The sequence below is a fragment of the Diabrotica virgifera genome, chromosome 1 (genome assembly GCF_917563875.1).
Source record: "Diabrotica virgifera virgifera chromosome 1, PGI_DIABVI_V3a".
Taxonomy (NCBI): Eukaryota; Metazoa; Arthropoda; class Insecta; order Coleoptera; family Chrysomelidae; genus Diabrotica; species Diabrotica virgifera.
Window position 1 is genome coordinate 87,425,409 of NC_065443.1, and position 22,910 is coordinate 87,448,318.

General features: G+C 31.9%; 1 protein-coding gene across 2 annotated transcripts in view; it reads left to right on the top strand.

Annotated features, from left to right (window-relative positions):
- Window positions 1–22,910, top strand: part of LOC114337066 (uncharacterized) — a 654,507-nt gene that overhangs the window by 270,894 nt on the left and 360,703 nt on the right. For both annotated transcript variants that reach the window (XM_050642021.1, XM_050642024.1), the window contains exon 2: window positions 21,857–22,217. In XM_050642021.1, the coding sequence (XP_050497978.1) occupies window positions 22,118–22,217 (100 nt within the window). In that variant the 5' untranslated portion in view covers window positions 21,857–22,117. The remainder of the gene's footprint in view (window positions 1–21,856; window positions 22,218–22,910) is intronic.

Genomic DNA, 22,910 nt, shown 5'->3' on the forward strand with positions numbered 1-22,910 from the left:
TTCCAAATTTTTAACCTGTTCCACAATTAAAACTGCCCCTGTTACAGTGTCCCGTATATCAAAAGACTAGACACCCTTAAGCTATTAACAAATTTTCAGCTTGCTATAAATCAACTTTTTTTTCATACGCGGGATCCAGACCTATTTTCTTAAATCTACATTTTTGTTAAGTAAAGCTACTTAACAAAATGCAGTTGACTGCATTCAACGAAAACTTTTGGAGTTATTCGATCTGACGTTCATTTCGCGAAATATCGCGGGATTCGTATTTAAAATATTAAATTTACTCCCCCCAACCCTCTCCGTGGGAAGTCGTGTTTGGTATCATTCGATAGATTTTTGAAAAATATTGAGTACGTATTTTTTTGTGTTTCGGTCTGTAATTCATTTAGCGAAATATTCGCTTTTTCTTGTGAAACTTTGGCACTCACCCATTTCCTTAAGCCCCTCTCAAATCGTCAGATTTTTGAAATATACACTGCTTTGCATGTACTTAACTTACCTTATCTTAATCTGACGATTTCGAGTTTTTTTAAGGATAGATTTTTTTTTCGCCATCCCCCCCCCCCCCTAATGAACTCCCCTGCATTACCAACATATGGTAGAGGTACTTTTTCAGGGTACAAGTTTTCTCCCCATGTAATAATCTGACGCGCTCGAGTGACTGCAAAAATCCCCGCTTGGGCTCCCCTACCATACTGATAGCCCCTCTCTAAGAAACCAAGGTGATATTATTTTTTAAATAAACGGCTATTTACGATTATTTTAATTGATTTAATAAATTAAGATATAATAAATCCTTCCATGGTGTTAGTTTTTATTTACAGTATTTTAATTAAGTGATATACTCCGATTAGGTGTATAAATTTTTCTGATTAATTTGAACTTAGTTCTGATTTGACTATATAAATACCAATACCGTTAACACATAGCTAATTTTCATTTAAATAGCTTAGCACAACCCTATTCTGGTTATTAATTTCAAAAGTGTACTGATACCTAAATAGTAAGCAATGTTTAAGTTAATTCATGCTACTGCCGTTTTGTCTTTATTCATCTCGTTCACAACGAATGCGCAGGATAAACTCCATACAAGTGAAACATTTTGTGTTTGTCCCGATACTTATGACGTAGTATGTGCATCAAACGGGGAGACCTACACCAACCAGTGTGAATTTGACTGCATTCAGGAACAAAGTAAAGATTTTATATTTATACTTAGAAAGGGAGCTTGCTAAAAGCATGTTCTATAATATTCAGAAGCTCAGATCTCAGAAACTCTCACATTTGTTTGTTTTTTAATAATATGACAATTTCTTCAATATATAACCAGTTATATTTGTGTGTATTTTTAAATCTAAATTACCGCTATTTTTATTCATTTTGATATGAAACATTTTATGAAAATAGATGAAGCTGATGATCTCAGTTGCGGCCAATCTCTAATATTATGTACTAAAAATCAGTGAGCATGTAATACTAAGAGAAAATAACTCTGCCAATTATCGAACCCACTGAGCTCCTTATCAGGGTTTAAGTGACAGGATTGAGCTAAATGTACCAATCAAAACTAATAAACAACTTGATGAATAAGCAGAGAAGCTGTGTAGCCGTAAATATAGAACAAGTAGCATAGAACAACACCAAACAAATTATAAGAATAACCAAATGTCAAAATGTATTCCAAAGAAATTCGAGAATTGGTGCAAAGAAAAATAAAAGCCGGGAAACATGACAAAAAATAGAATGGCAGAAAAAAAAATAGTTATTTATGATATAAGTGTTAAAAGTACAATTTTAAGGCACGCAAGTGAAAGTTTGCAGAATGAGCTAAGCGAATTCTGCAATTCACATGAGTGCCTTAAAAATGTACTTTTTAGCAAGCATACCATACAATATTTTTTCTACAAACGTTATAAATTTATAAAATACAATATTTTTGTTAATTACTGAAACCATAAAACCTCTCCCACATATCAATGATGTTCGCATCATGTTCAAAGCATATACTACCAACATTCGTCGGAGTATATTATTTTTAGTATATGCGTTGTACAGGCATAGCATGTACCTTAAAAAACATTCTAAATTTCATGTTATTTGCATATACTTCAAAGTATATGCTCGTGCCGAATAAACTGAGTACATTCGTGTACGTAGGATCTCAGAATACTCGTAAAAGTTTATTCTTAGAATATACCTTTATCGAATATTCTTAACACATACTTATAAGTAGATACTTTTAAAATATCTTAAAAATAATATGTATGTATAGGAAGTATAATATTAGCCTTACAGATTATCAACTTCGTTATTTTTTAGAATAATTAATTAAATTTTTGTATGTAGGTAGTATTGGACGAATTTTATTTCAAAATTGTTGTATGGTAAAAAAGTTTAAACATTAATTGTATTAACGTTTACATACTATTAAAAATTCGTTTTTAAATTGAACTGACTTTACCATTTCGAGTTTATCACGAGTATTTTTACATCGTTGAAATTTGAATTTAGGTACATTCAATTCAATATGGGCCATTCCGTAAAACCAAAACGTGCCAAACCCCACAACCAAAGGCTTTGGTGTTGCCAACCGTCGAGTAAACTTTTTCCGTCAACTTACCTTAAAAATTCCGACTTTTATAAAAAAACTTCCCTCCGGTTTACAAAATCTGAGAAGATATGTTTAATTATTTTCAAATATTTTGATTTTTTTCAATATTTTACAATTTGGACTGGAACAAAAATTCCCTTTTGAGTTAATTTTTTTCCTTTATCACCTTTTATGTTGAAAATTCCCGCAAAAAAGAAAATGTCCCTCCGTTTAGCAACACTAACCACCGATGTTGTTATTCCACAATACATATCTCCCGTCTTACTCTGACCATTTCTTACCTGAATGGATCAGGGATAGGAAACAACGGTAAAATATGAAAACGAAAACAGGCATTATTTGTATCTATGCAGTGTTAAGTATGAAGACGAATGATAAAGTACTAGAACTAAATAACATAGATAATCTCTTTATTTTGTTTGCGGTGCTTCAAAATAAATTATTCTATTTTGGTAACTCAATATTACTTAAATAGTAGTTATCTAGGTAAGTACATATAAGTATACAGTGATGAGCGCGCTAATAACCGGCAAAATAGCACAAAAGATGGAAAACGTATGAAAACGTAAGTTGTGAGATAAAAAGACATGAAACTAGTCGAGCTGGGAAATTTAGCGATATTAACGTATGAATTTACATTATATTGATTGTTTCCCACCTTTGCACGTATCAGATGAGTATGTCAACTAAAACTGTCACTGTGAGAGTGGCAGTTGCCAAACTCATCCGATACGTTTAAAGGTGGGAAACAATCAACATAATGTAAATTCATAGGTTAATATCGCTCAATTTCCCAGCTCGACTAGTTTCATTTCTTTTTACCTCACAACTTAAATACGTTTTCCATATTTTGTGCTATTTTGCCGGTTATTAGCAAGCTCATCACTGTATAAATTTTAGTTAAAAGTTAAGTTTAGCTAAATATTATACAATAACTTATATAAATAACTAAAATTTATAAATATGTACTTACTTTTTAAGTAATATTGTAGAATGTAGGTACCTACTGACTACATTCTCATTTGCAATTAAAACATGTAAATATAATAGGTATTTGGTAGAACCAGTAGAACCTAAGATGAGATTAGGTGATGCTGAAAGCATACTTCTAAGCAATATAGCACTTAATAGCACTTTCTTAGAATATTCTTAAAAATATATATTCTTCCCATACAAAGATTTGCGGTAGTACGTTCTAAGTATATAAAAAGAAGGCTTATAGCACTTCCTTGGAATATTCCAAAAAGTGCCTTCTTGGTATAAACTAAAAGGATGTGCGGTAGTACGTTCTAAGTATGCACATAGAAGGTTTATAGCACTTCCGGTAGCACTGGTTGTCTACACTCGAGAGGAATGTCTAAAAATTCTTAGCGAAAATATTATACCGTTACATAAACGGTACACTAGTACTAGTACTTGCTACTATCTCTCAATTAAATTTTTGCCATGGCTGTTATCCCGCACATATATAATATAAAATCAATGTAGTACTGTCGTATTTGTGCGAAAATTACAATAAAATAAGTTGGATCATATATTTCTTGCATGTGACAAATATGTGACAAAAAGAAATTTATTCAATATGCAGCTATTACAAGAAAAGGTTTATCCCCCATATAATCTGATGAACTTACTAGCTTTGAACAAACCGTCAATATTTAGGATTCTCCTGGTTTAGGTTAAGTCGTGTAAATTGAAACTTTAGATTAGGTCTAGCTTTGCAACCTTTGCTTTATCTCCCTGGTAATAATATCCCGCATCCCTGCTTGGTCTGTGGTTAGTCACCCTGAACGATCTGGGTACGAAAAGTTTTTTTCCTTTCCCTGCCCTTGACTCTTCGATTGGATTCGTAATGGTTTTGGTGTATATTAGGTTTGGTTAGGCCTAAAAAATATAAATGGGCGCAGTTCCCAAAGGCCATAAAAGAAAAAGACAAAAACCCGGCATTGGTCGCTAGGTAGGTTAGTACGCGAGTGGTCGGGCGTGAGATTTTCTCTCACATACCAACTTTTGCTTTTTAACAAAATAAAATTTTTAAAACAGAATTTAAACTTTTTTCTTATTAACTGATAATAAGAACATAATAAATATATGATAAGATACAAAAAAAATGATCGGAATTAAACCAATATTAATCAATCTCCGTATCTTCATAATTAACGGAATCGCACTTTACACAAGTATAACAAGAATGCTCTGCACAAATTGGTTGATGACAAGAGTTACAATTTTTTCTTTTCTGTTTTTCAGGCAACGGAAAAATGAACAAAACTGAATATCCGAGGTTTGGGTTGTGACGAGTTCGGTAATGTCATTTTGGCAATTTTTGCAATAGAATTCCGAAGAATTAAAGTTAAGCTTGTAATTGTCGAACGATTTATAAGATGAAGTTTCATCAACAATCAGGGGCGAAACAGAGGCCCCCGCAGCATGAAGCTTGCGGGACCCCAATATGTCAGGGGCCCCATCTTGTCGTCTAATATATGTAAAAATGTGTTATTATTATATAATTTTACGCATAGACGAAAAATGTAAGTTGCCATAAACAGTGCATAAATACACTAGTAGCAATAGTAGCCCAGTAAATAACCGTTTTGTAGTGTAATTATCAGCGCCACGACGGATTTGTTTAACAGTTTGGATTTAGGTTCTACTTAAACTTCAACTTCAACTTCAACTTCAAAGTTGGACTTGTGTCATTGGTTGCTTGTACTTGGTAGGGCGAAAGGGATCACTCTCGGGGGTGAAAAACATACGTTTAAAGTAAGTCCGAAAATGGATAAGTTGACTAATTCTAATCAATTTTTGTTCTATAGAGTTTATATAAGTCAATACTTTTCAAGTTATTTGGGAATGAAAATGTTTATGTTTCAACAAATAAAACAGGTATTCAAAATACGTTTTTTGCAAAAATGTTGCTTATAAAAGAACGAAAAAAAAATGGTGTATTCATAAAGTATATCGACACAATAAAAGCAAAGTTGTAGCTCATGAAAAATTGATCTTATTCGTATATAAAAATGTACGAAACAAAGTAAATAAAGTATTAGTAATACGAAAAAACTCAAACAGTTGCTTTTGTAAATATTTTGTGTTTTATTTTGTTTTTCTGTAAGACAAAAATTGGTTAAGATGTGGCTGTTCAAAATTTGCATACAATCGTGATTACTGACTCGTTCAAGCCCTTTCACAAATAGCTTCGGACCGGTGAAACTTACTAGTCATATAAAAAAAAGTTAAGTAATTTGTAAAGAGGTAATGATAAGTTTCATTTGGGGGCTAAATAGAGAGAGATTTTCACAATTTTTTTCAACCAAAAAAGGTTTGAACTGTATTTTGAGCACAGCTCGCTTAGTTTTGATGCTAGAAACTTTTATAAAAAATAAAGTTTTTTTAAACACGTTCTACAATGTGACTGTTGATGCCGTTACTATTTGTATGTATACACCGGTATTTTAGGCGTTAACGCCCATCCGGTAGAGATCTATGGGAGAGTAAAGGATATTATTTCAGGTTTTAAATGCCAAAATAGAATTAATTTTTATACACAGTTAGTTAGTTAGAAGGATATTTAGGAGGCTGGAAGGAACCACAGCGCTTATAATTGTTCAGAAAAATAGTTGTGCGCAATTTTCTGAAACCGAGAGAGAAAATCTCATATTGCGACTACTATCGAGTAAAAAAAAGAGAGAACGTGTTCAATTAAAAAAATAGGCTATTGATTATGTACTATAGAAAGGAACTACAACGTTAACGGGGTTTTATTATTTCATATGGCCAATAAATCTCTATATATGAAAAAAAGAATGTGTGTGTACTTTGTACGCACGTAAGAAGTTATACTTCTATTATATGATTTAAACGAAATTAATATACTTTTTATTTATATTTTGTTTAAATATTAAACTGATTTATACTAACTACTTCTCAAACATTTTTATTAGAACAGTGCCAAAAATTAAAATAATAAAAGAATAAAACACACACAAACACATTAAACAAGCCACAAATGATGTCTGAACATTAACTGTCGAAAATTTTTTTAACTAAATACGTATTTTCTGAAAATACAATTATATAATAAATATACTTACAATCATAAAATGTATTAAAAAAAAACAAAAAAGAAAGTTTCTATCGGGACTCGAACCAGCGCTGATAAGAGCGGTTGGTATTGGAATTCATTCGCCTTCTCCGCTTAGCCACATACACTATGTGTCATTATTTACGAAGATCGACTAACTAAACGGATTAAACTTGTGATATTTTGATATTTTGAAAATGATCAAATGATTTTAATTTTGAATTGAAATGATTTAGAATTTAAAAAATACAACAAAACATAGAGTAAAAAACAATATATTAGGTGAATATTGATAGAAATTTTGATGTTAATCAAATTATATAAATAAAAGTATTACATACTATGTTTTTGGCAGATCAAATAGGTAGGTTTATACCCATCATACATTAACAATTATTACGTACCTGTTGCTTTTAAAAACTATTTAAAAGTCACTACAATATTATAAACTTTTTGTTTCTGTCCTCACAACAATAAAACTAATATATTATACATTTGTTTACCTTTACCTTTACCTCCAAACCACAGCTGCCATATCGGATAATTTTTGACATGTCATTTGAACATCCAATCAGAACAAAGTTATAATGCGCATGCGCCGGGCTGATAGGTTTTAACATATAAAAAAATCACCCTCTATCGCCGGTAAAGAAGTATAACTTCAAAAACCGCGGAGTGCTACCATTTAAAGGGGTGCGTTTTTGAGAAATGGGTGAATTAGTCCCTGGGCACAGGTTACATTAGGGTGAGTTCTATGAACTTTTGGTACAAACAAGTCTACATAAAAATTGTTCCTCGTTAAATTTCCTATCTAAATATAACTTTTTAAAGTCAAAGATACTTTTTTTTACAAAAATATATTCAAAAGAAAAAGCACAAAGAAACCCAAAAGAAAGAAATTTTGTTTTTTGTCCCATAACTTTTGTCCACAAGGATATAAGTATAGACATTGCTTCACAGAAAAAAAACTTACATATTTTCTCTTTAAAATGATGTTGGTAGAGGTCATTAGGATTTACAGTTTTCAAGATATGATTTTTCAAAGTTTGCCACTCACAGCAATTTTGGGCAATTCTCCTTGTTATTTCGCAAATATTGTTCTGTAACTTTTTTCTACGCAACTTTAGGCATATGCAATGGTACATGTAAGAGGAATATAAATCAATTACCTTTAAAATGTTCTACTGTATAATGTTGTACGACTTCTTTTAAAGAGGTTATCTTTTTCAAGATTTTATGTTTTAACGAGTTTTTATATTTTTTACGATTATTTTTTAAATTTCAAATTATAACTTTTTTTTCTACATTTAGGTATATATTATATAATAAAAAAGAAAGCTTATTCTGTTTACTTTAAAATGGTTTATTATAAAAATTCTAGGATTATTTTTGAATAAGATATGGTTTTTCAAAATGTAATAAGTACTTGCTTCAATTTTTGATTTTATGATTATTTTTTAAATTTCTCATTACAACTTTTTTATGTGATTGTGTGTTATGATTGAATCTTATTTTTTATACGTAATATTTACTGTCAATGCTCCTGCACCACAAGCTTTGCTTGAAAAAATAGCATGTAAATATACCAAAGGATTTACAAAAAAACTGCGGTTGTAGGAAGATAGGAATTAGTTGTTCAATATTCTGCAAAGGGTGCATGTGCATGGGTACTAATTGTGGGAACTCTAAGATAACTGAGGTGCCAGAGGAAGATATTGAAGCTAATGCTAACGAACAGATGGACTTTGATTTTTAAAAATTTTTAAATGTCAACTTTTAAATAATTTTAACTAAAGTGACAGGTAAAAAAATATCAAAGAATCACTCGGTTTCCATTATTTAAATATCATCATTTTAAAGAACAGAAAATAAGCCCTCTTTATTGAGCAATATATAGTATATTCATGTACAAGAAAAAAAATTTATAATGAGATATTTAAAAAATAACCCTAAAATCAAAAATCGTTGCAAGTGCTTATTACATTTTGAAAAATAATATCTTACTAAAAAATAATCATAGAATTTTGTGTAGTACACGATTCTAAAGCAAACAAAATAAGCTTTTTTTATTATATAATATAATATATACCTAAATATAGAAGAAAAAAGTTATAATGAGAAATTTCAAAAATAATCGTAAAAAATGTAAAAAATAATATTTTTTTATATTAGGTATTATATAATATATAATATAATATTATATTATATATACTATATATAATATAATATTATATAATATATAATATATTATATAATATTATTTTATTTTTATACATATTATAAAAAATCATTAAAAGTATAAAACCTTGAAAAACCATAATCTCTTTCGAAAAGAAAAAGCCGTACAACGTTATACAGTATTTTAAAGGTAATTGATTTCTATTCCTATTACGTGTACCATTGCATATACCTAAAGTTACGTAGAAAAAAGTTACAGAACAATATTTGCGAAGTAACAAGGAAAATTGCCCAAAATTGCTGTGAGTGGCTAATTTTGAAAAATCATATTTCGAAAACTATAAATCCTAATTACCTCTACTGAACAACATTTTAAAGAAGAAATATGTAGGTTTTTTTTCTGTAAAGCAATGTCTTTACTTATATCCTCGTGGACAAAAGTTATGGGACAAAGAACAAAATTTCTTTCTTTTGGGTTTCTTTGTGCTTTTTCTTTTGAATATATTTTTGTAAAAAAAGTATCATTGACTTTAAAAAGTGATATGTAGATAGGAAATTTAACCAGGAATAATTTTTATGTAGGTATGTTTGTACCAAAAGTGCATAGAACTCACCCTAATGTAACCTGTGCCCAGGGACTAATTCACCCATTTCTCAAAAACGCACCCCTTTAAATGGTAGCACTCCGCGGTTTAATCATATATAGATGTCCATTGACCATATGAAATAATAAAACCCCGTTAACGTTGTAGTTCCTTTTAGCTACCTTATTTTGAATATAATCAATAGCCTAAAAGGAAAGTTTGTTCCAACCTGTCAATATGGTTTCCCTGTATATTTCAAAATATTTTTATAGTACGGTCCTATCTATGCCCCAACTTTTACCTTAAATAGTAAATTTAATAAATTGAATTATGTTGTTACTTTCATCTAGTTCGCTCCAAATTAAAAAACTCTTGAAGAACCTTAACATTTCCTTGTCAATGGTCAGTGACAATATGCTTCCCGTCTCTATTAAATACGTATATAATTTATGTGATTAATCATAGCACATTTTTGCCAGACTACTGACCAAAATACAACATGCGAACTGGCTAAAAAGACCGCCATAAGAGCAGAAAAAACAAATTACACTGTAACCCATCTCTTAACTCTAGTAACCGCCATATTTTCCCTCCAGGTCGCTTCCAATAGCGAAGCGTACCGATAAAAAACGACGATAAAAACACTTGTGGGTTTAAAAGGAGTGGCATATCGGCCGACAGTACGTAATCTCATTCCAGGTTTTATCTGTTTTTTCCTTGAAACTCATTTGAAACGAAAAACTTCTGGAAACACTTTTAAATATGGAAGTTCATTACTGGGACGCCTTTGGTTTAAGACGTCAGGAAAAATTGGGTTATACGAAATATAAAAACGTAAGATTTAGAAATTATCTTTTATGGCACAACGATTAGTTTTTATGATATCAATGTTAGATACCTAGAAAGTTGTTTCATAAACAATATAAAATAACTGTCTTCTTCATTAGATATAAATTTAAAGACATACCTACTCTGTTTAAGCTCTACAATGCATAGGGAGATTATAACGACAAGGTTACACTAAATTATGAGAATATAATATAAAGCAAAAAAAGAATTGAAATAGGTGAAGAATGTTCATTTTCTATGAAGAACATGTTCACTAAACATTAAAACGACAAATCGTCCAGTAACAGTCACTACCGTACAGTCCTGCTTATACACCAAAATTTATTGTTTATGGACCAATACTTAAAATGGGTACAAAAAACGTTAAGACCAACTAAAACTCATGCCCTGAAACTAATGATCCTGTGACAAATAATGAAATTTCAAGGGTTGTGTCTGGAATACTATGTTACAATATGTACATGTACACTGATGAGTGCACTAATAACCGGCAAAATAACGGAAAAGATGGAAAACATAATACGTTGTGGAATAAAAAGAGATGAACCTAGTAGATGTGGAAAATTATCAATAAAAACCTATAAATTTACATCATATTGTTAGTTTTCCACCTTTAGACGTATCACAGTCAAACTGTCAGTGAATTTTACGAAAATTCTCCTGTCCCAGTGGCAGTTACCAAACTCCTCGGATAGTTCTAAAGGTGGAAAGCGATCAATATAATGTAAATTTATAGGTTCCTATTGATAATCTCCCACCGATAGAAATAAAAATGATATATAGAAACCTATAAATTTAAATTATATTGATAGTTTCCCACCTTCAAACATATCGGAGGAATATGACAACTAAATTTGTCACAGTGTGTCACAGTGTTAGTGAATCTTATATGATGCGACGTTTCGTCTCTCGGTGATTCTCCTTTCATTACAGGATCTAAAACTACTGCATCCACTGGTAGTATTAGGTACTTTAGTATTGGTTATCGTGCTATCTAATTTTCTGATCTTCTCTTTTCTAAAACTACTGCATTAACTGGTGGGAGAACTTTCGTATTGGTTATCATGCTTTCCAATTGTTTGATCTTCTCTTCTACGTCGTTTACATTTCTCTGCATCTTATCGAGTATTCTAAAAATGTTTTCAAATTTTTCGTTTTTCTGTATACAAACTTCTTTAATTACTTGATAAGTCTCGTCAAATCTTTTAGCAACATTTTCAAATTTCTTTCAAAAAGAAGTTCTTCAATCACCTGGGAAACAGTTTTAAAATTTTCGTCATTATTTTTAGAAGTTTCTTCAATTTTCGTGAATACTGCTTTTTCTGCTGACTGAAAGTGGAATGTCTCAAAGTCATCTTTTTTCTTCTTGAGAACATCCCTCAGTCATCCTTGAAGGATTTTCTTGGACCCGCTGATATCTTCATCGCGTTCTTCTAGTTGTTCAAGCAACTGTTTTACTGAATGTTCTACTAGCAGCATGTTCATGCACACACGTACTTTTTAAATGTTTTTAAAGTATTTTTAAATGGTCAGTAAAAAATACAAAGTCATTCCGGATAATGAACACATAAGCCACTTCGAGTATTCTCGACAAACAAAGTTCAAAATCTTTTATTATAGTCACTTTTAATTTATATTTAATCTCACACCATATACCACTCTAGCAATAAAACCGTCGGTTCGTTTATACCAATATAGACATGAATAGCGCGTACCAAAAAAAGTTGATTAATAGCAAGCTGAACATTTGTTAATACAGTCAAACCCGCTTATTAGAATACCTATTAAAGGAATACCCCGGTTTAAGGAATAGAAATTTGAGGTCCCGAAACGTTTCTACTATCGACTAATGATTAGTTATTAGAATATCCTGGTTATAGGAATACTTCTGATTGGCACGAAGGCTATTCCAATAAGCGGGTTCAACTGTAATTTAACGGTGTCTAGTCGGACAAACTTTGATTTACGGGAGCACTGGAACAGGGGAAGTTTTAATTGTGGAACTTTTTAAAAGTTTGGAACGTCAGATTAAGAAAACGTCCCATGTATTTTGTCGGACATAACATCCAATTTATTTATTACCCCTTCATTAAACTATCATGCAAAAATCAGACTGCTATTACTAACCAACATGATTTCTGTCATTTGATATATTCTTCGTGTTCCACTCATTAAAATGCCTAGTTGGTTATAAGCACCAGTCTGATTTTTGCATGAGAGTTTAATGAAATAATAACAAATCAATTGGAAGTTCTGTTCTGTCCGACAAAATACATGGAATATTTTCGTAGTCTGACGTTCCAAATTTTTAACCTGTTCCACAATTAAAATTTGTTCCAGTGTTCCCATTTGTGTTTTTCCGACTAGACACCGCTAAGCTATTAACAAATTTTCAGCTTGCTACTAATCAACTTTTTTTGGTACGTGGGATCCAGGTCTAATATTTATTATAACAAATTAAGAGATCGCATTTATTATGATAACTAAACTTCTCTTAAGTATTAGCGTTCTTATACAGTGATGAGAACGCTAATAACCAGAAAAATAACGCAAAAATTGGAAAACATAATACATTGTGAAGTAAAAATAGATGAAACTAGTAGAGGTCAAAATTATCGATATAAACGTATAGATTAACATTACATTACATAGTTTTCCACCCTTAGACGTATTAGAGGAGTATGGCATTGTCATTGTGACAGAAGAAATTTATAAAATGCTCCTGTCACAAACGTCTAACGGTGGGACATCGGACGGTGGGAAACTATCTAATATAATGTAAATTCATACATCTATACTAGTTTCGCCTCGTTTTAAATAACAATGTATTGTGTTTCCCATGTTATGCGTTATTTTAGATATTAGCGCGCTCTGTATATAAACAGGTTATTTTTCAGAAGGTTAGCCCAACTCTATTTATCGCATAACCTTTCATCTAGCGGGTTCTAGTAGCAGTGCAGAGAAAAATCTAGACTTGCGTGAATCAGATGGTAGAGTTGCATCTGTCGCGTGAGGTCGGTCGAAATTAACCTCTTTGTTACAATATTTTGATTTTTTTTCTTCCTTGTTGCGAGACATGGCGATATGTACTTCCTACCTTGTATTTTACTGTTAACTCGCATTAACCTTTCCTTCTTGTTTGATTATTTGAAACGTTCTAAACTTTTGCCATTCATTTTCTGAGGTACCTCTAGCTTCCTCCTTAGATGCCTCTTGGCAGTTTGAACATTTCATTTAAGCGAAAAGCAATGTTTATTTCTCAAATATCCATTTTTTTTCTGTTTTCTGACACCAGTAAAATGTATTTTGAATTAAATAAATTCCACGCATTCTTTTTTTAGTGTAAAATAATTTAGTTTAGTAAAAAGAAAAATTTTTTTGGACATCCTGTAAAAATAATTATGTTAATATTTATATTACTAAATAGAGAATTAAATATCCTTTTAAACTAGCTAGCACACGACCCCTATTCTTATCTAAAAGAATCATTGATTACGTCATCACACCTAGATGGATGACATCACTAGTATGATACACGTGCAAAAAATCATACTTTAAAAATATAAATCGACGTACTTCGGGATTTTTCCTTAAAGTCAGCGGTTTAAGAAATAATGAATTTGTTCCATTTGGCTTTGCCATATTAAGGATGAAGGTTTTCAAATGATAAAAGAACTACCAAAATTTTTGTTTTTTTACTCATACCTTTTGTTGGCGTCAAAAGACATTTTCGCCATTTACACCTATTTTGAACAAGAGGAGACAAAAGTTTACTCTAAAACTCTAAACAATTCGAATGTACAACTATTAATTAGTGCAATTTATTATTTTACAAGTTATTTGGAAAAACTGATAAAAATAAGACGTCAAGCAAAAATTTTTATATTGTTATATAAATATATTTTTCCGCAAATCGGAAATACGGAAATGATATTTCCGTACAGTTATTAGCAATTAAATTTATAAGCGTCAAGTTTGACAATTCAACCTCAATACGTTTCCATAGTAACCCAAGTAATTTTATTAGGAATTTCAAAGCACCATTTATTTGGGAATAAAATTATCGCGTTTTTTTTAAATCAATCAATAGCTGTCGAATTTTAAACGATTTGCGGAAAAATAGTATGTTTACCTCGTAGGAAAAGCCACATTCCTGGACTCTGTGTTACTAAGTCTCGGCTTGCGCCTCGACTTAGCAATCTTCACAGTCGTCCAGGAATGTTAAGCTTTTCCTACCCGGTAAACAATGTACTAATATTTGTTATACAGTGCGCCCATAAAGTAACGCATAAATTCACTATTTGGTAAACCGGCGACTTTTAAGGAACTTTAAGGAACCTTTTAAGGAATTTAAGGAACAATTCTGAAACAGGTTGATTTTTATTTTTAAATTAAGATATTTTGGCATATATATCATACCACTGACGTCATCCATCTGGGAGTAACGACGTAATCAATGATTTTTTTTAAATGACAATAGGGGTCATGTGATAGCTCATTTGGGAGGGTCTTTAATTTTCTATTCACTAATATAAACATTAACATAATTATTTATACAGAGTATCCAAAATTTTTTTTAAATTAATTTAATTGACACAAAGACGAATGTATGTGATTTGTTTAATTCTAAATACATTTTACTGCTGTCAGAAAACATAAAAATGTTTTGTTTAAAAAATAAACAATGATTTTCGCTTAAACGGAATATTCAAATTACCAAGAGGCAGGTGGGTGGCAGCTTTAACATTGAATTTAAGCGATAAGCAATATTTAGTTGTCAAATAAACATGTTTTTCCTGTTTTCTGACGACAGTAAAACGTATTTTAAATTAAATAAATTACAAACATTCTTCTTTTTCTCTCAATTAATTAATTTTTTTTAGCACATTTTATAAATAATTATGTTTATATTACTGAATAGATAATTGAATACCCTTTGAAATGAGCTATCACATGACCCCATGACCCCTATTTTCATTTAAAAAATCATCGATTACGTCATCAAGCCTGGATGGATGACGTCACTAGTATGATATATATGCCAAAAAATTGTAATTTAAAAATAAAAATCGATCTGTTTCGGGATTTTTTCTTAAAGTCGCCGGTTTACGAAGTAGTGAATTTATGCCTCACTTTATGGACGCACTGTATGTCTTAAATAATTATTATTTTCTATACATATACAGAGTGGGCCAAACAAAAGAGTCCACCTCGATATTTGGCAGTGTTTATTAGATTTTAAGGAAATAAAAAATAGGTCAATTTTTGATGTAAGTGGGACACATTTTTACGGTAAATATATCTGTCATTTGTCAACCCCTTCCCTTCCACTTCCCACACCCCTTATTTTTAAATAGGGAATAGGGGTCGTGTGCTAGCTCATTTGAAAAGTTTTCAATTCTCTATTCAGTAATGTCAACATTAACATAATTATTTATATAGGGTGTCCAAGAAAAAATATTTTAATTAAAATAATTGACACAAAAAGAAGAATTTATGTAATTTATTTAATTCAAAATACATTCTACAACTGTCACAAAACAAAAAAAAATGTTTTTTGTTAAATAGACATTGCTTTTCGATTAATTTCAATGTTCAAGCTGCAACCCATCTGCGTTTTGGTAGGTTAAATATTGAATTTAAGCAACAAACAATGTTTATTTATCAAATAAACATTTTTTCTGTTTTCCGTCAGCAGTAGAATGTATTCTGAGCAAGGGCGGATCCAGGGAGGGTGCCATCGGGGCCATGGCCCCCTCCAAGAATTTAAAAAAATATAAATTTAAATATTTGCAGTTCAAACACATATATATGTACAAAACGGGATACATATGTTTTCTGGACTAGAATTAAACAAAGGCAGTAATGGAAGCTTCAAGAATGACATAGGATGTTTTATAAATCAAAATGTTGATAATTTTACAAACGGCCAATTGTTAGAACGACCTTTACAGCCATCAAAATCGTATCAATTTCCATATTCTGTACACACAAAGAATAAAAAAGAAATGAAGCATTACTACAACATAAGAGACCATCGTGATGATGGCCTTCTGCTTCTGGACGAAGATGCTGGACCTAGCAATGTGGGGAATTGTTAAGGTTAAGGGCCGGTTGTTCGAACGCTAATCAACAATGATCACTATCAAATATTTAATTACTGTCACCAAAACTGTCAATGTCAACTTTTATTGGGTTGCTGAAAACATAATTGATTAAAATTATGAGATTAGTTAATCAATTAACATAACAATTATTAACATAATTGATTAAGTAATTTCATAATTGTAATCAATTATGTTTTAAGCAACCCAAACCAAGTTGACATTGACAGTTGGTGACAGTAATTAAATATTTGATAATGATCATTGTTGATTAGCGTTCGAACAACCGGCCCTAAAAATCGCATCAGGAGATAAGACTTTTAAATAACACTTATCCACAGCATCTTTCTAAGCAACATACATTAGTAGCACCAGTCAAAATCAATTAATGTTAAGGTGAAGAAATAATTGAACAAATAATGGATGAGGTTCAAAGTGCAAATTATTACTGTGTCATATTTGACGAAATGACAGACGTATCCCACGTGGAAAAGTTTTTCCTAAATTTGATATACAACAACAGACATTTGATACAATAACAACATTCGTGAAGACTGTGTCAAGTTCATTGACGCTTATGAGAACCTAAAAATAATTACTGAAAATCAAGAAAGAGGGAAGAACAAGGCCTGACAGGAGAAGCATTGGGAAAAACGGTATTATTAAACTTGTTGAAAGAACTGCACTTGGATCCGAAGAAATGTGTAGGAACAGGTACTACGGCAGGAATGGTGAATTTTAAGGCACTTTTCACACACGGTAAAAGTGTATGAGAAGTGCCTTAAAACTCACTATTGTAACCCCAATTTTGAAAAATTTCCACCCCCCTACCTACGGTCCGCCTCCCCAAAAAAAGTTCATGGCCCCTCCCGAAAATCGGTCCTGGATCCGCCCTTGATTCTGAGTTAAATAAATTACATACATTCTCTTTTTTTTGTTAATTAATTTAATTCAAAATAATTTTTCTTGGACACCCTGTGTAAATGATTATGTCAATATTATTATTACTGAATAGAGAAATGAATAACCTTTCAAATGAGCTAGCACACGACCACTATTCCCCATTTAAAAATAAGGGGTGGGGGATGTGGAAGGGAGGGGGTTGACAAATGACAGATATTTGTACCATAAAAATGTGTTCCACTTACATAAAAAATTGACCTGTTTTTTGTTTCCTTAAAATCCGATAAATACTGCCAAATATCGAGGTGGACTCTTTCATTTGGCCCATTCTGTACAATATCAACATAATATAAATAATTACCTTTTGCTATTTTATTATGGTAGGGGAGCCCAAGCGGGGATTTTTGCAGTTACTCGAGCGCGTCAGATTAGTATATGGGGAGAAACCTGGTACCCTGCAGATGTACCTCTACCATATATTGGCTCTTAACACAGGGGAGTTCGTTAAGGGGGGCCCGAAAAAAAAAATCTATCCTTAAAAAAACTCGAAATTGTCAGATTAAGATAAGGTAAGTTAAGTGCATGCAAAAGAGTGTATATTTCAAAAATCTGACAATTTGAACTGGGCGTAAGGAAATGGGTGAGTCCCAAAGTTTCACGAGAAAAAAGCGAATATTTCGCGAAATGAATGACATATCGAAAAACTAAAAAATATGTGCTCAATATTTTTTAAAAATCTATCGAATGATACCAAACACGACTTCCCAAGGAGAGGGGTGGGGGGAAAATTAAATATTTTTAATACGAATCCCGCGATATTTCGTGAAATGAACATCAGATCGAAAAACTGTAAAACACATTTATTCAATATTTTTGAAAAATCTATCGAATGGCACCAAACACGACCCCCCACGGCGGTGGGGTGGGGGGTTACTTTAAAATCTTAAATAGGAGCCCTCATTTTTTATTGCAGATTTGGATTCCTTACGTAAAAATAAGTAACTTGTATTCGAAACATTTTTTCGAATTATGGATAGATGGCGTTATAATCGGAAAAAACGATTGTTGGAAATGGAAAATTAAATAAAACAATGGCAAGCGCCCACTAAAATGGAAAACTTTACTTAACTTTTTTTGATTTTAAGACCTACTCTTCACAACCTAATAGGTCCCCAAAGCGCTCGAGTGACTGCACATTTAGCATACTTTGCTCCCCTACCATTACCCTTACATTGATTTCAATAAGCAAAAATTCATCGAAAATGAAGTACATAAAAATATAATAACTGGTAAGAACAATGGTTTATATTTGATATATTCAAGCGAATAATAATTTAACAATTAAACATATTTATTCGCATATTTAAAGCATTTCTTATATGTATATATAAATCCCAATCTCAATGATAATTTAGAAGACGTTCGAACGTTAGGAGCTAAGAATTTGATGGCAAAATGAAGTCGCATATCAGATTCGTACAATTAGGTTCAAGAAACCTAATGAGGTAAAGGTACATACCCCAATAATTGTGCACTATTCACTTTTCATATTTAGTGAAGTTACCACATTTTGGCTATTAACAAATCTTAAACGGTATGCGTTGCGGTTACCATCTTTGCGCATAAAAAAGATTAGGCTGCAAGTGCAAACTGTGTGAAGATGACTCATTTTTGAAAAAATGTATATGTTATGGACCATATGATTAATTGGTCATTTTTTATAATGCCCGGGCTATATAAAAAATGCCCAATACTGTCGGTCAATATAATAAATACTATTAAATTCATCACATTGCCCGGGCATTATGTATAATGCTTGGCATCTACTAGACAGGATGATTAAAACTACTTTTATTTTTATTAAATATGAAATATATTTATTTTGATACCATCAAGTATGTAGTAAAAACTAAAATATTTCTTATATACTAATGAAAACAGTCTTGCAGTCTTCTGTGAAATGGCACATAAGTACATTTAATGAATAAGTATACATAAAAAATATAATACGTATTAACGGTAATTGAGGAAACCAAAAAAAGGATTCTGTGTTTTTATTTGCATTTTTTTCTAATGACCGAAATCGATGGTAACACACAAAGCGGCCAGTGAGAAATTAAATCGTTTTTCTTCTAAATCAAACTCAATTTTAAATAAAAATACACTTACCACCTTTGCATGCTTCATCATCGAAATTTATTTTGTATGAATGATTTACAATACATAACTATTTGTTGAAACATGTTCCACTATGGTGACACTTGGAGTTACATATTTTTTTTTCTTTACGACACTTACACTTATCAGATTTACACCCACCTTTACAACCGCACCTACTGTATCCTTGTCCCCCACAGTTAGAAGATTTTCTTGCGCATTCTCTAAGAGATATCTCAGTGTCTGGAATCTCTTCTATGAAGATAAACTTTTCTTTACAAACGGTAAACTGGTTTCTTGAATATAACTGATTTAGTATGCCATATTTTGTGCCTAGTTTGTAAAGCTTTTTTTCAGTTATCTCTGTCACGATAGCTAGTAGATTTCTTTGATCACTACGAGCTCGGTCCACATCTGGCACTCGTATCCTAACTGTGTTACCTAGTTTAGCCGATGGATATTTGGAATTGGAAAATTTTAACATCTTCTCGGCTTGTTTTTCTAGATTCGTCAAAGCCAATTTTCTTTTCTTCCTTACATCGTTTATTCTAATATCTATATTGGAATCCAGATTTTCATTATTTTCTAAATTAACTACAATAGCCGTTTCTACCGCATTTGTTAAAAATTCTGGAACTTGACTAGATTCACGAGATGAATTTTGAACATAAGATGAACTTGATTCGGGCAACATTATTGAAGAGTCCGCATTTATATTATTATTTTGTATTATATCCGGTTCTGTAGATAGCCCAGCCTCTTGATTTTTGAACAGGACCTCTAAGTCTTCCTCCGAATTAACATCAGTCAGAACTTCTTGGGGTAGAGAGCTTTTTAAACCAACTTTCAACTTTGTGCCGAACATGGCTTCATATGGACTACAACCTATACCAGTGTGATGAGCTCTATTTTTCATTAGTTGAACAAAACGTAAGCCTTCAGACCATTTGTTTGTATTGTTGTCTTCTAACCACGAACTAAGCATATTCTCTACGTCTTGATTGGCCCTTTCTACAGATCCTTGACTCTGAGAATGCCTGGGTTTGCCATGTACCATTTTTAACTCGGGCCACATGCTACACAGCTCTTTGATAATATGGTTAGCGAATTCTCTGCCATTATCACTATGAAGCACACTCGGCGCCCCAAATATTGTGAAAATATCCAAAAGTACATGCGATACTTCTTCTGCTCTTTTACTTGTAAGAGGTCGAAGTTGGACAAATTTGGTAAGATGGTCTTGATAAACAAGCACAAATTTATAACAGCCATCGGCTTGTGACTGCATATCGATTAAATCGACTTGGCATCTTGAATTCATTTCCTTGCTCAATATTGGTTTCACCACCAAGCCTTTCTTTGGAACATTATGTTTTTTCTGACAGGTCATGAATAAATTTAAATAGATAACAATCATCTCCCTTGTAATATTTTTAAATTTAGAATGTACTTCCTTCTCCATTCGGTTTCTACCACCATGCCCGATAGTAATATGAAGATCGCACAATGTATCAAATATTTCTTCTGTATGGACGTAGTATTTAATTACGTTATCTTCTTTCACAGGAACAATCAATTTTTCTACTTCTCTAATCGTCATAACGTCGAATCTTCGTAAGCGCTGATAATCACTCGGCGTTTTATTTGTCTGTTTACTTTTAGAGTTTTTTACCTTCTGTATCATTTCCATGTAGGCTGTTTTTGTGAAAATTTGTGAATTTTGACTTTTTACTGAAACTAATTCAGTTAACCGATTGTTAAATCGATTTTTCATATCACTTAATGGTTCTTCTTTTTCCATAGTTCACTATGCAATACTTTATAAATAAAGAATTAACAAAGAAATGTCACAAACAAACCACTTGTCGTATATACCATTACTAACATTCAACTGCAATATGATTTATAAATAATGGCCGACGTGCTTCGGTGACTGTAACCTTGGATACAGCGCGTTGATTGGCTGCTGAAGATCGCATGATTTACTAAGAACGCCGATTTATCACATTGCCCGGCCATAGTATAGCATTTTTCATATTGACCAGACAATATGATAAATTGTAAAAAGTTATCAAATTGCCCGCTGAAGTTAGTCATTATTAATAATGACCGGGCATTATACATAATGGCTAACATAATCACTTTGTCCATAACATATACATGACACATCTGTCATCTATGATAATGCTCCCTCGCCATACATTCTATCTCTACACAGCTATATTATTCACAACGAATTGTAGATTTTCAAATAAAATATATTTTCTTTGTACCGAACACAAGAGTTTTGTAATAAGCAAAATCTAATCCACTTAAAACGCCCCCTTAAATAATGAAAATATCCAGATAAGGTTTTAATAACATTATATGTTTTCTCTTTCAGAATATGCATATATTGTTTCGCTGGAAGCTCCAGGAGGGAATAACGAAAAAGGATTGATTTTAATCCAGAAAAAAACGTCCTTTGATGTTGACGACGTAATACAACGGTCGGGAGACACACAGCATAATAATTATTCTTTCGGAGCACACACAAAAGAAACAAAAAAGAGAAAATATAAATCAGAAGTACGGCAGAATGTGTTGCATGGCGACAGGACGAGTCCTGAATTAAGCGCGGAAACTGGATAGAAGAAAACGGTATATGCGATTACGTTTCAGCATATTTTTCAGTTGGTGGGCAACAATGGGCCCAAAGTCGTTGCAGCTTGTATGTTATCACTTTCTGGCTGGATTAGTTTGGAGTGAGTATACATTTTATATTAACATCAAACATGAAAACTCTCCAGTTATAGAATTTTTAATTATAAAATACACTGATCAAAACGAAAAATGAACCACTTATAAAGATGTTCGTAATTTTGCACAAATTCTTTTATTTTTGTATTATTTTTTTTATTTATTTAATCATCAACCACGCAGGGTAATTAGTGGGATGACAAACACAATATTTTTAATATGATTACATTATATAATATGTACAATATTATATCTTTTAAATAATTTAATACATTTAAATTTTCATCCGTCAGGTTGGATTTGAGGTTTTCTGGAATTCCATGTAGTCTTCTTTCATTTTGGAAACAAGGGCAGTCAAGCAGGAAATGTTTCACTGTCAATGAAGTGGAGCAGTTGTTGCAAATTGGCAGTGGATCTCAACTGATTAAAAATTTGTGTATTACAGCTGTATGACCAATTCTTAAACGGTTGATAATTACTTGGCCTTGTCTACTGGTGGGGTTATTCATACAGTTGTTCACCTGTGCGCATATTGGGTTTAATTTGTTTACAGAGTTTCCCAGTAGTGGAGTCAATGAAGGTGGATAAGATTTATTACCTCAGATTTCGTTGAACCTCCATCGATTTTCATAAAAATTGGTGAGTGGTTAAAGCATACCTCAAGGAACAAAGGCGACATAGTGTCAACTTGCGCTTTT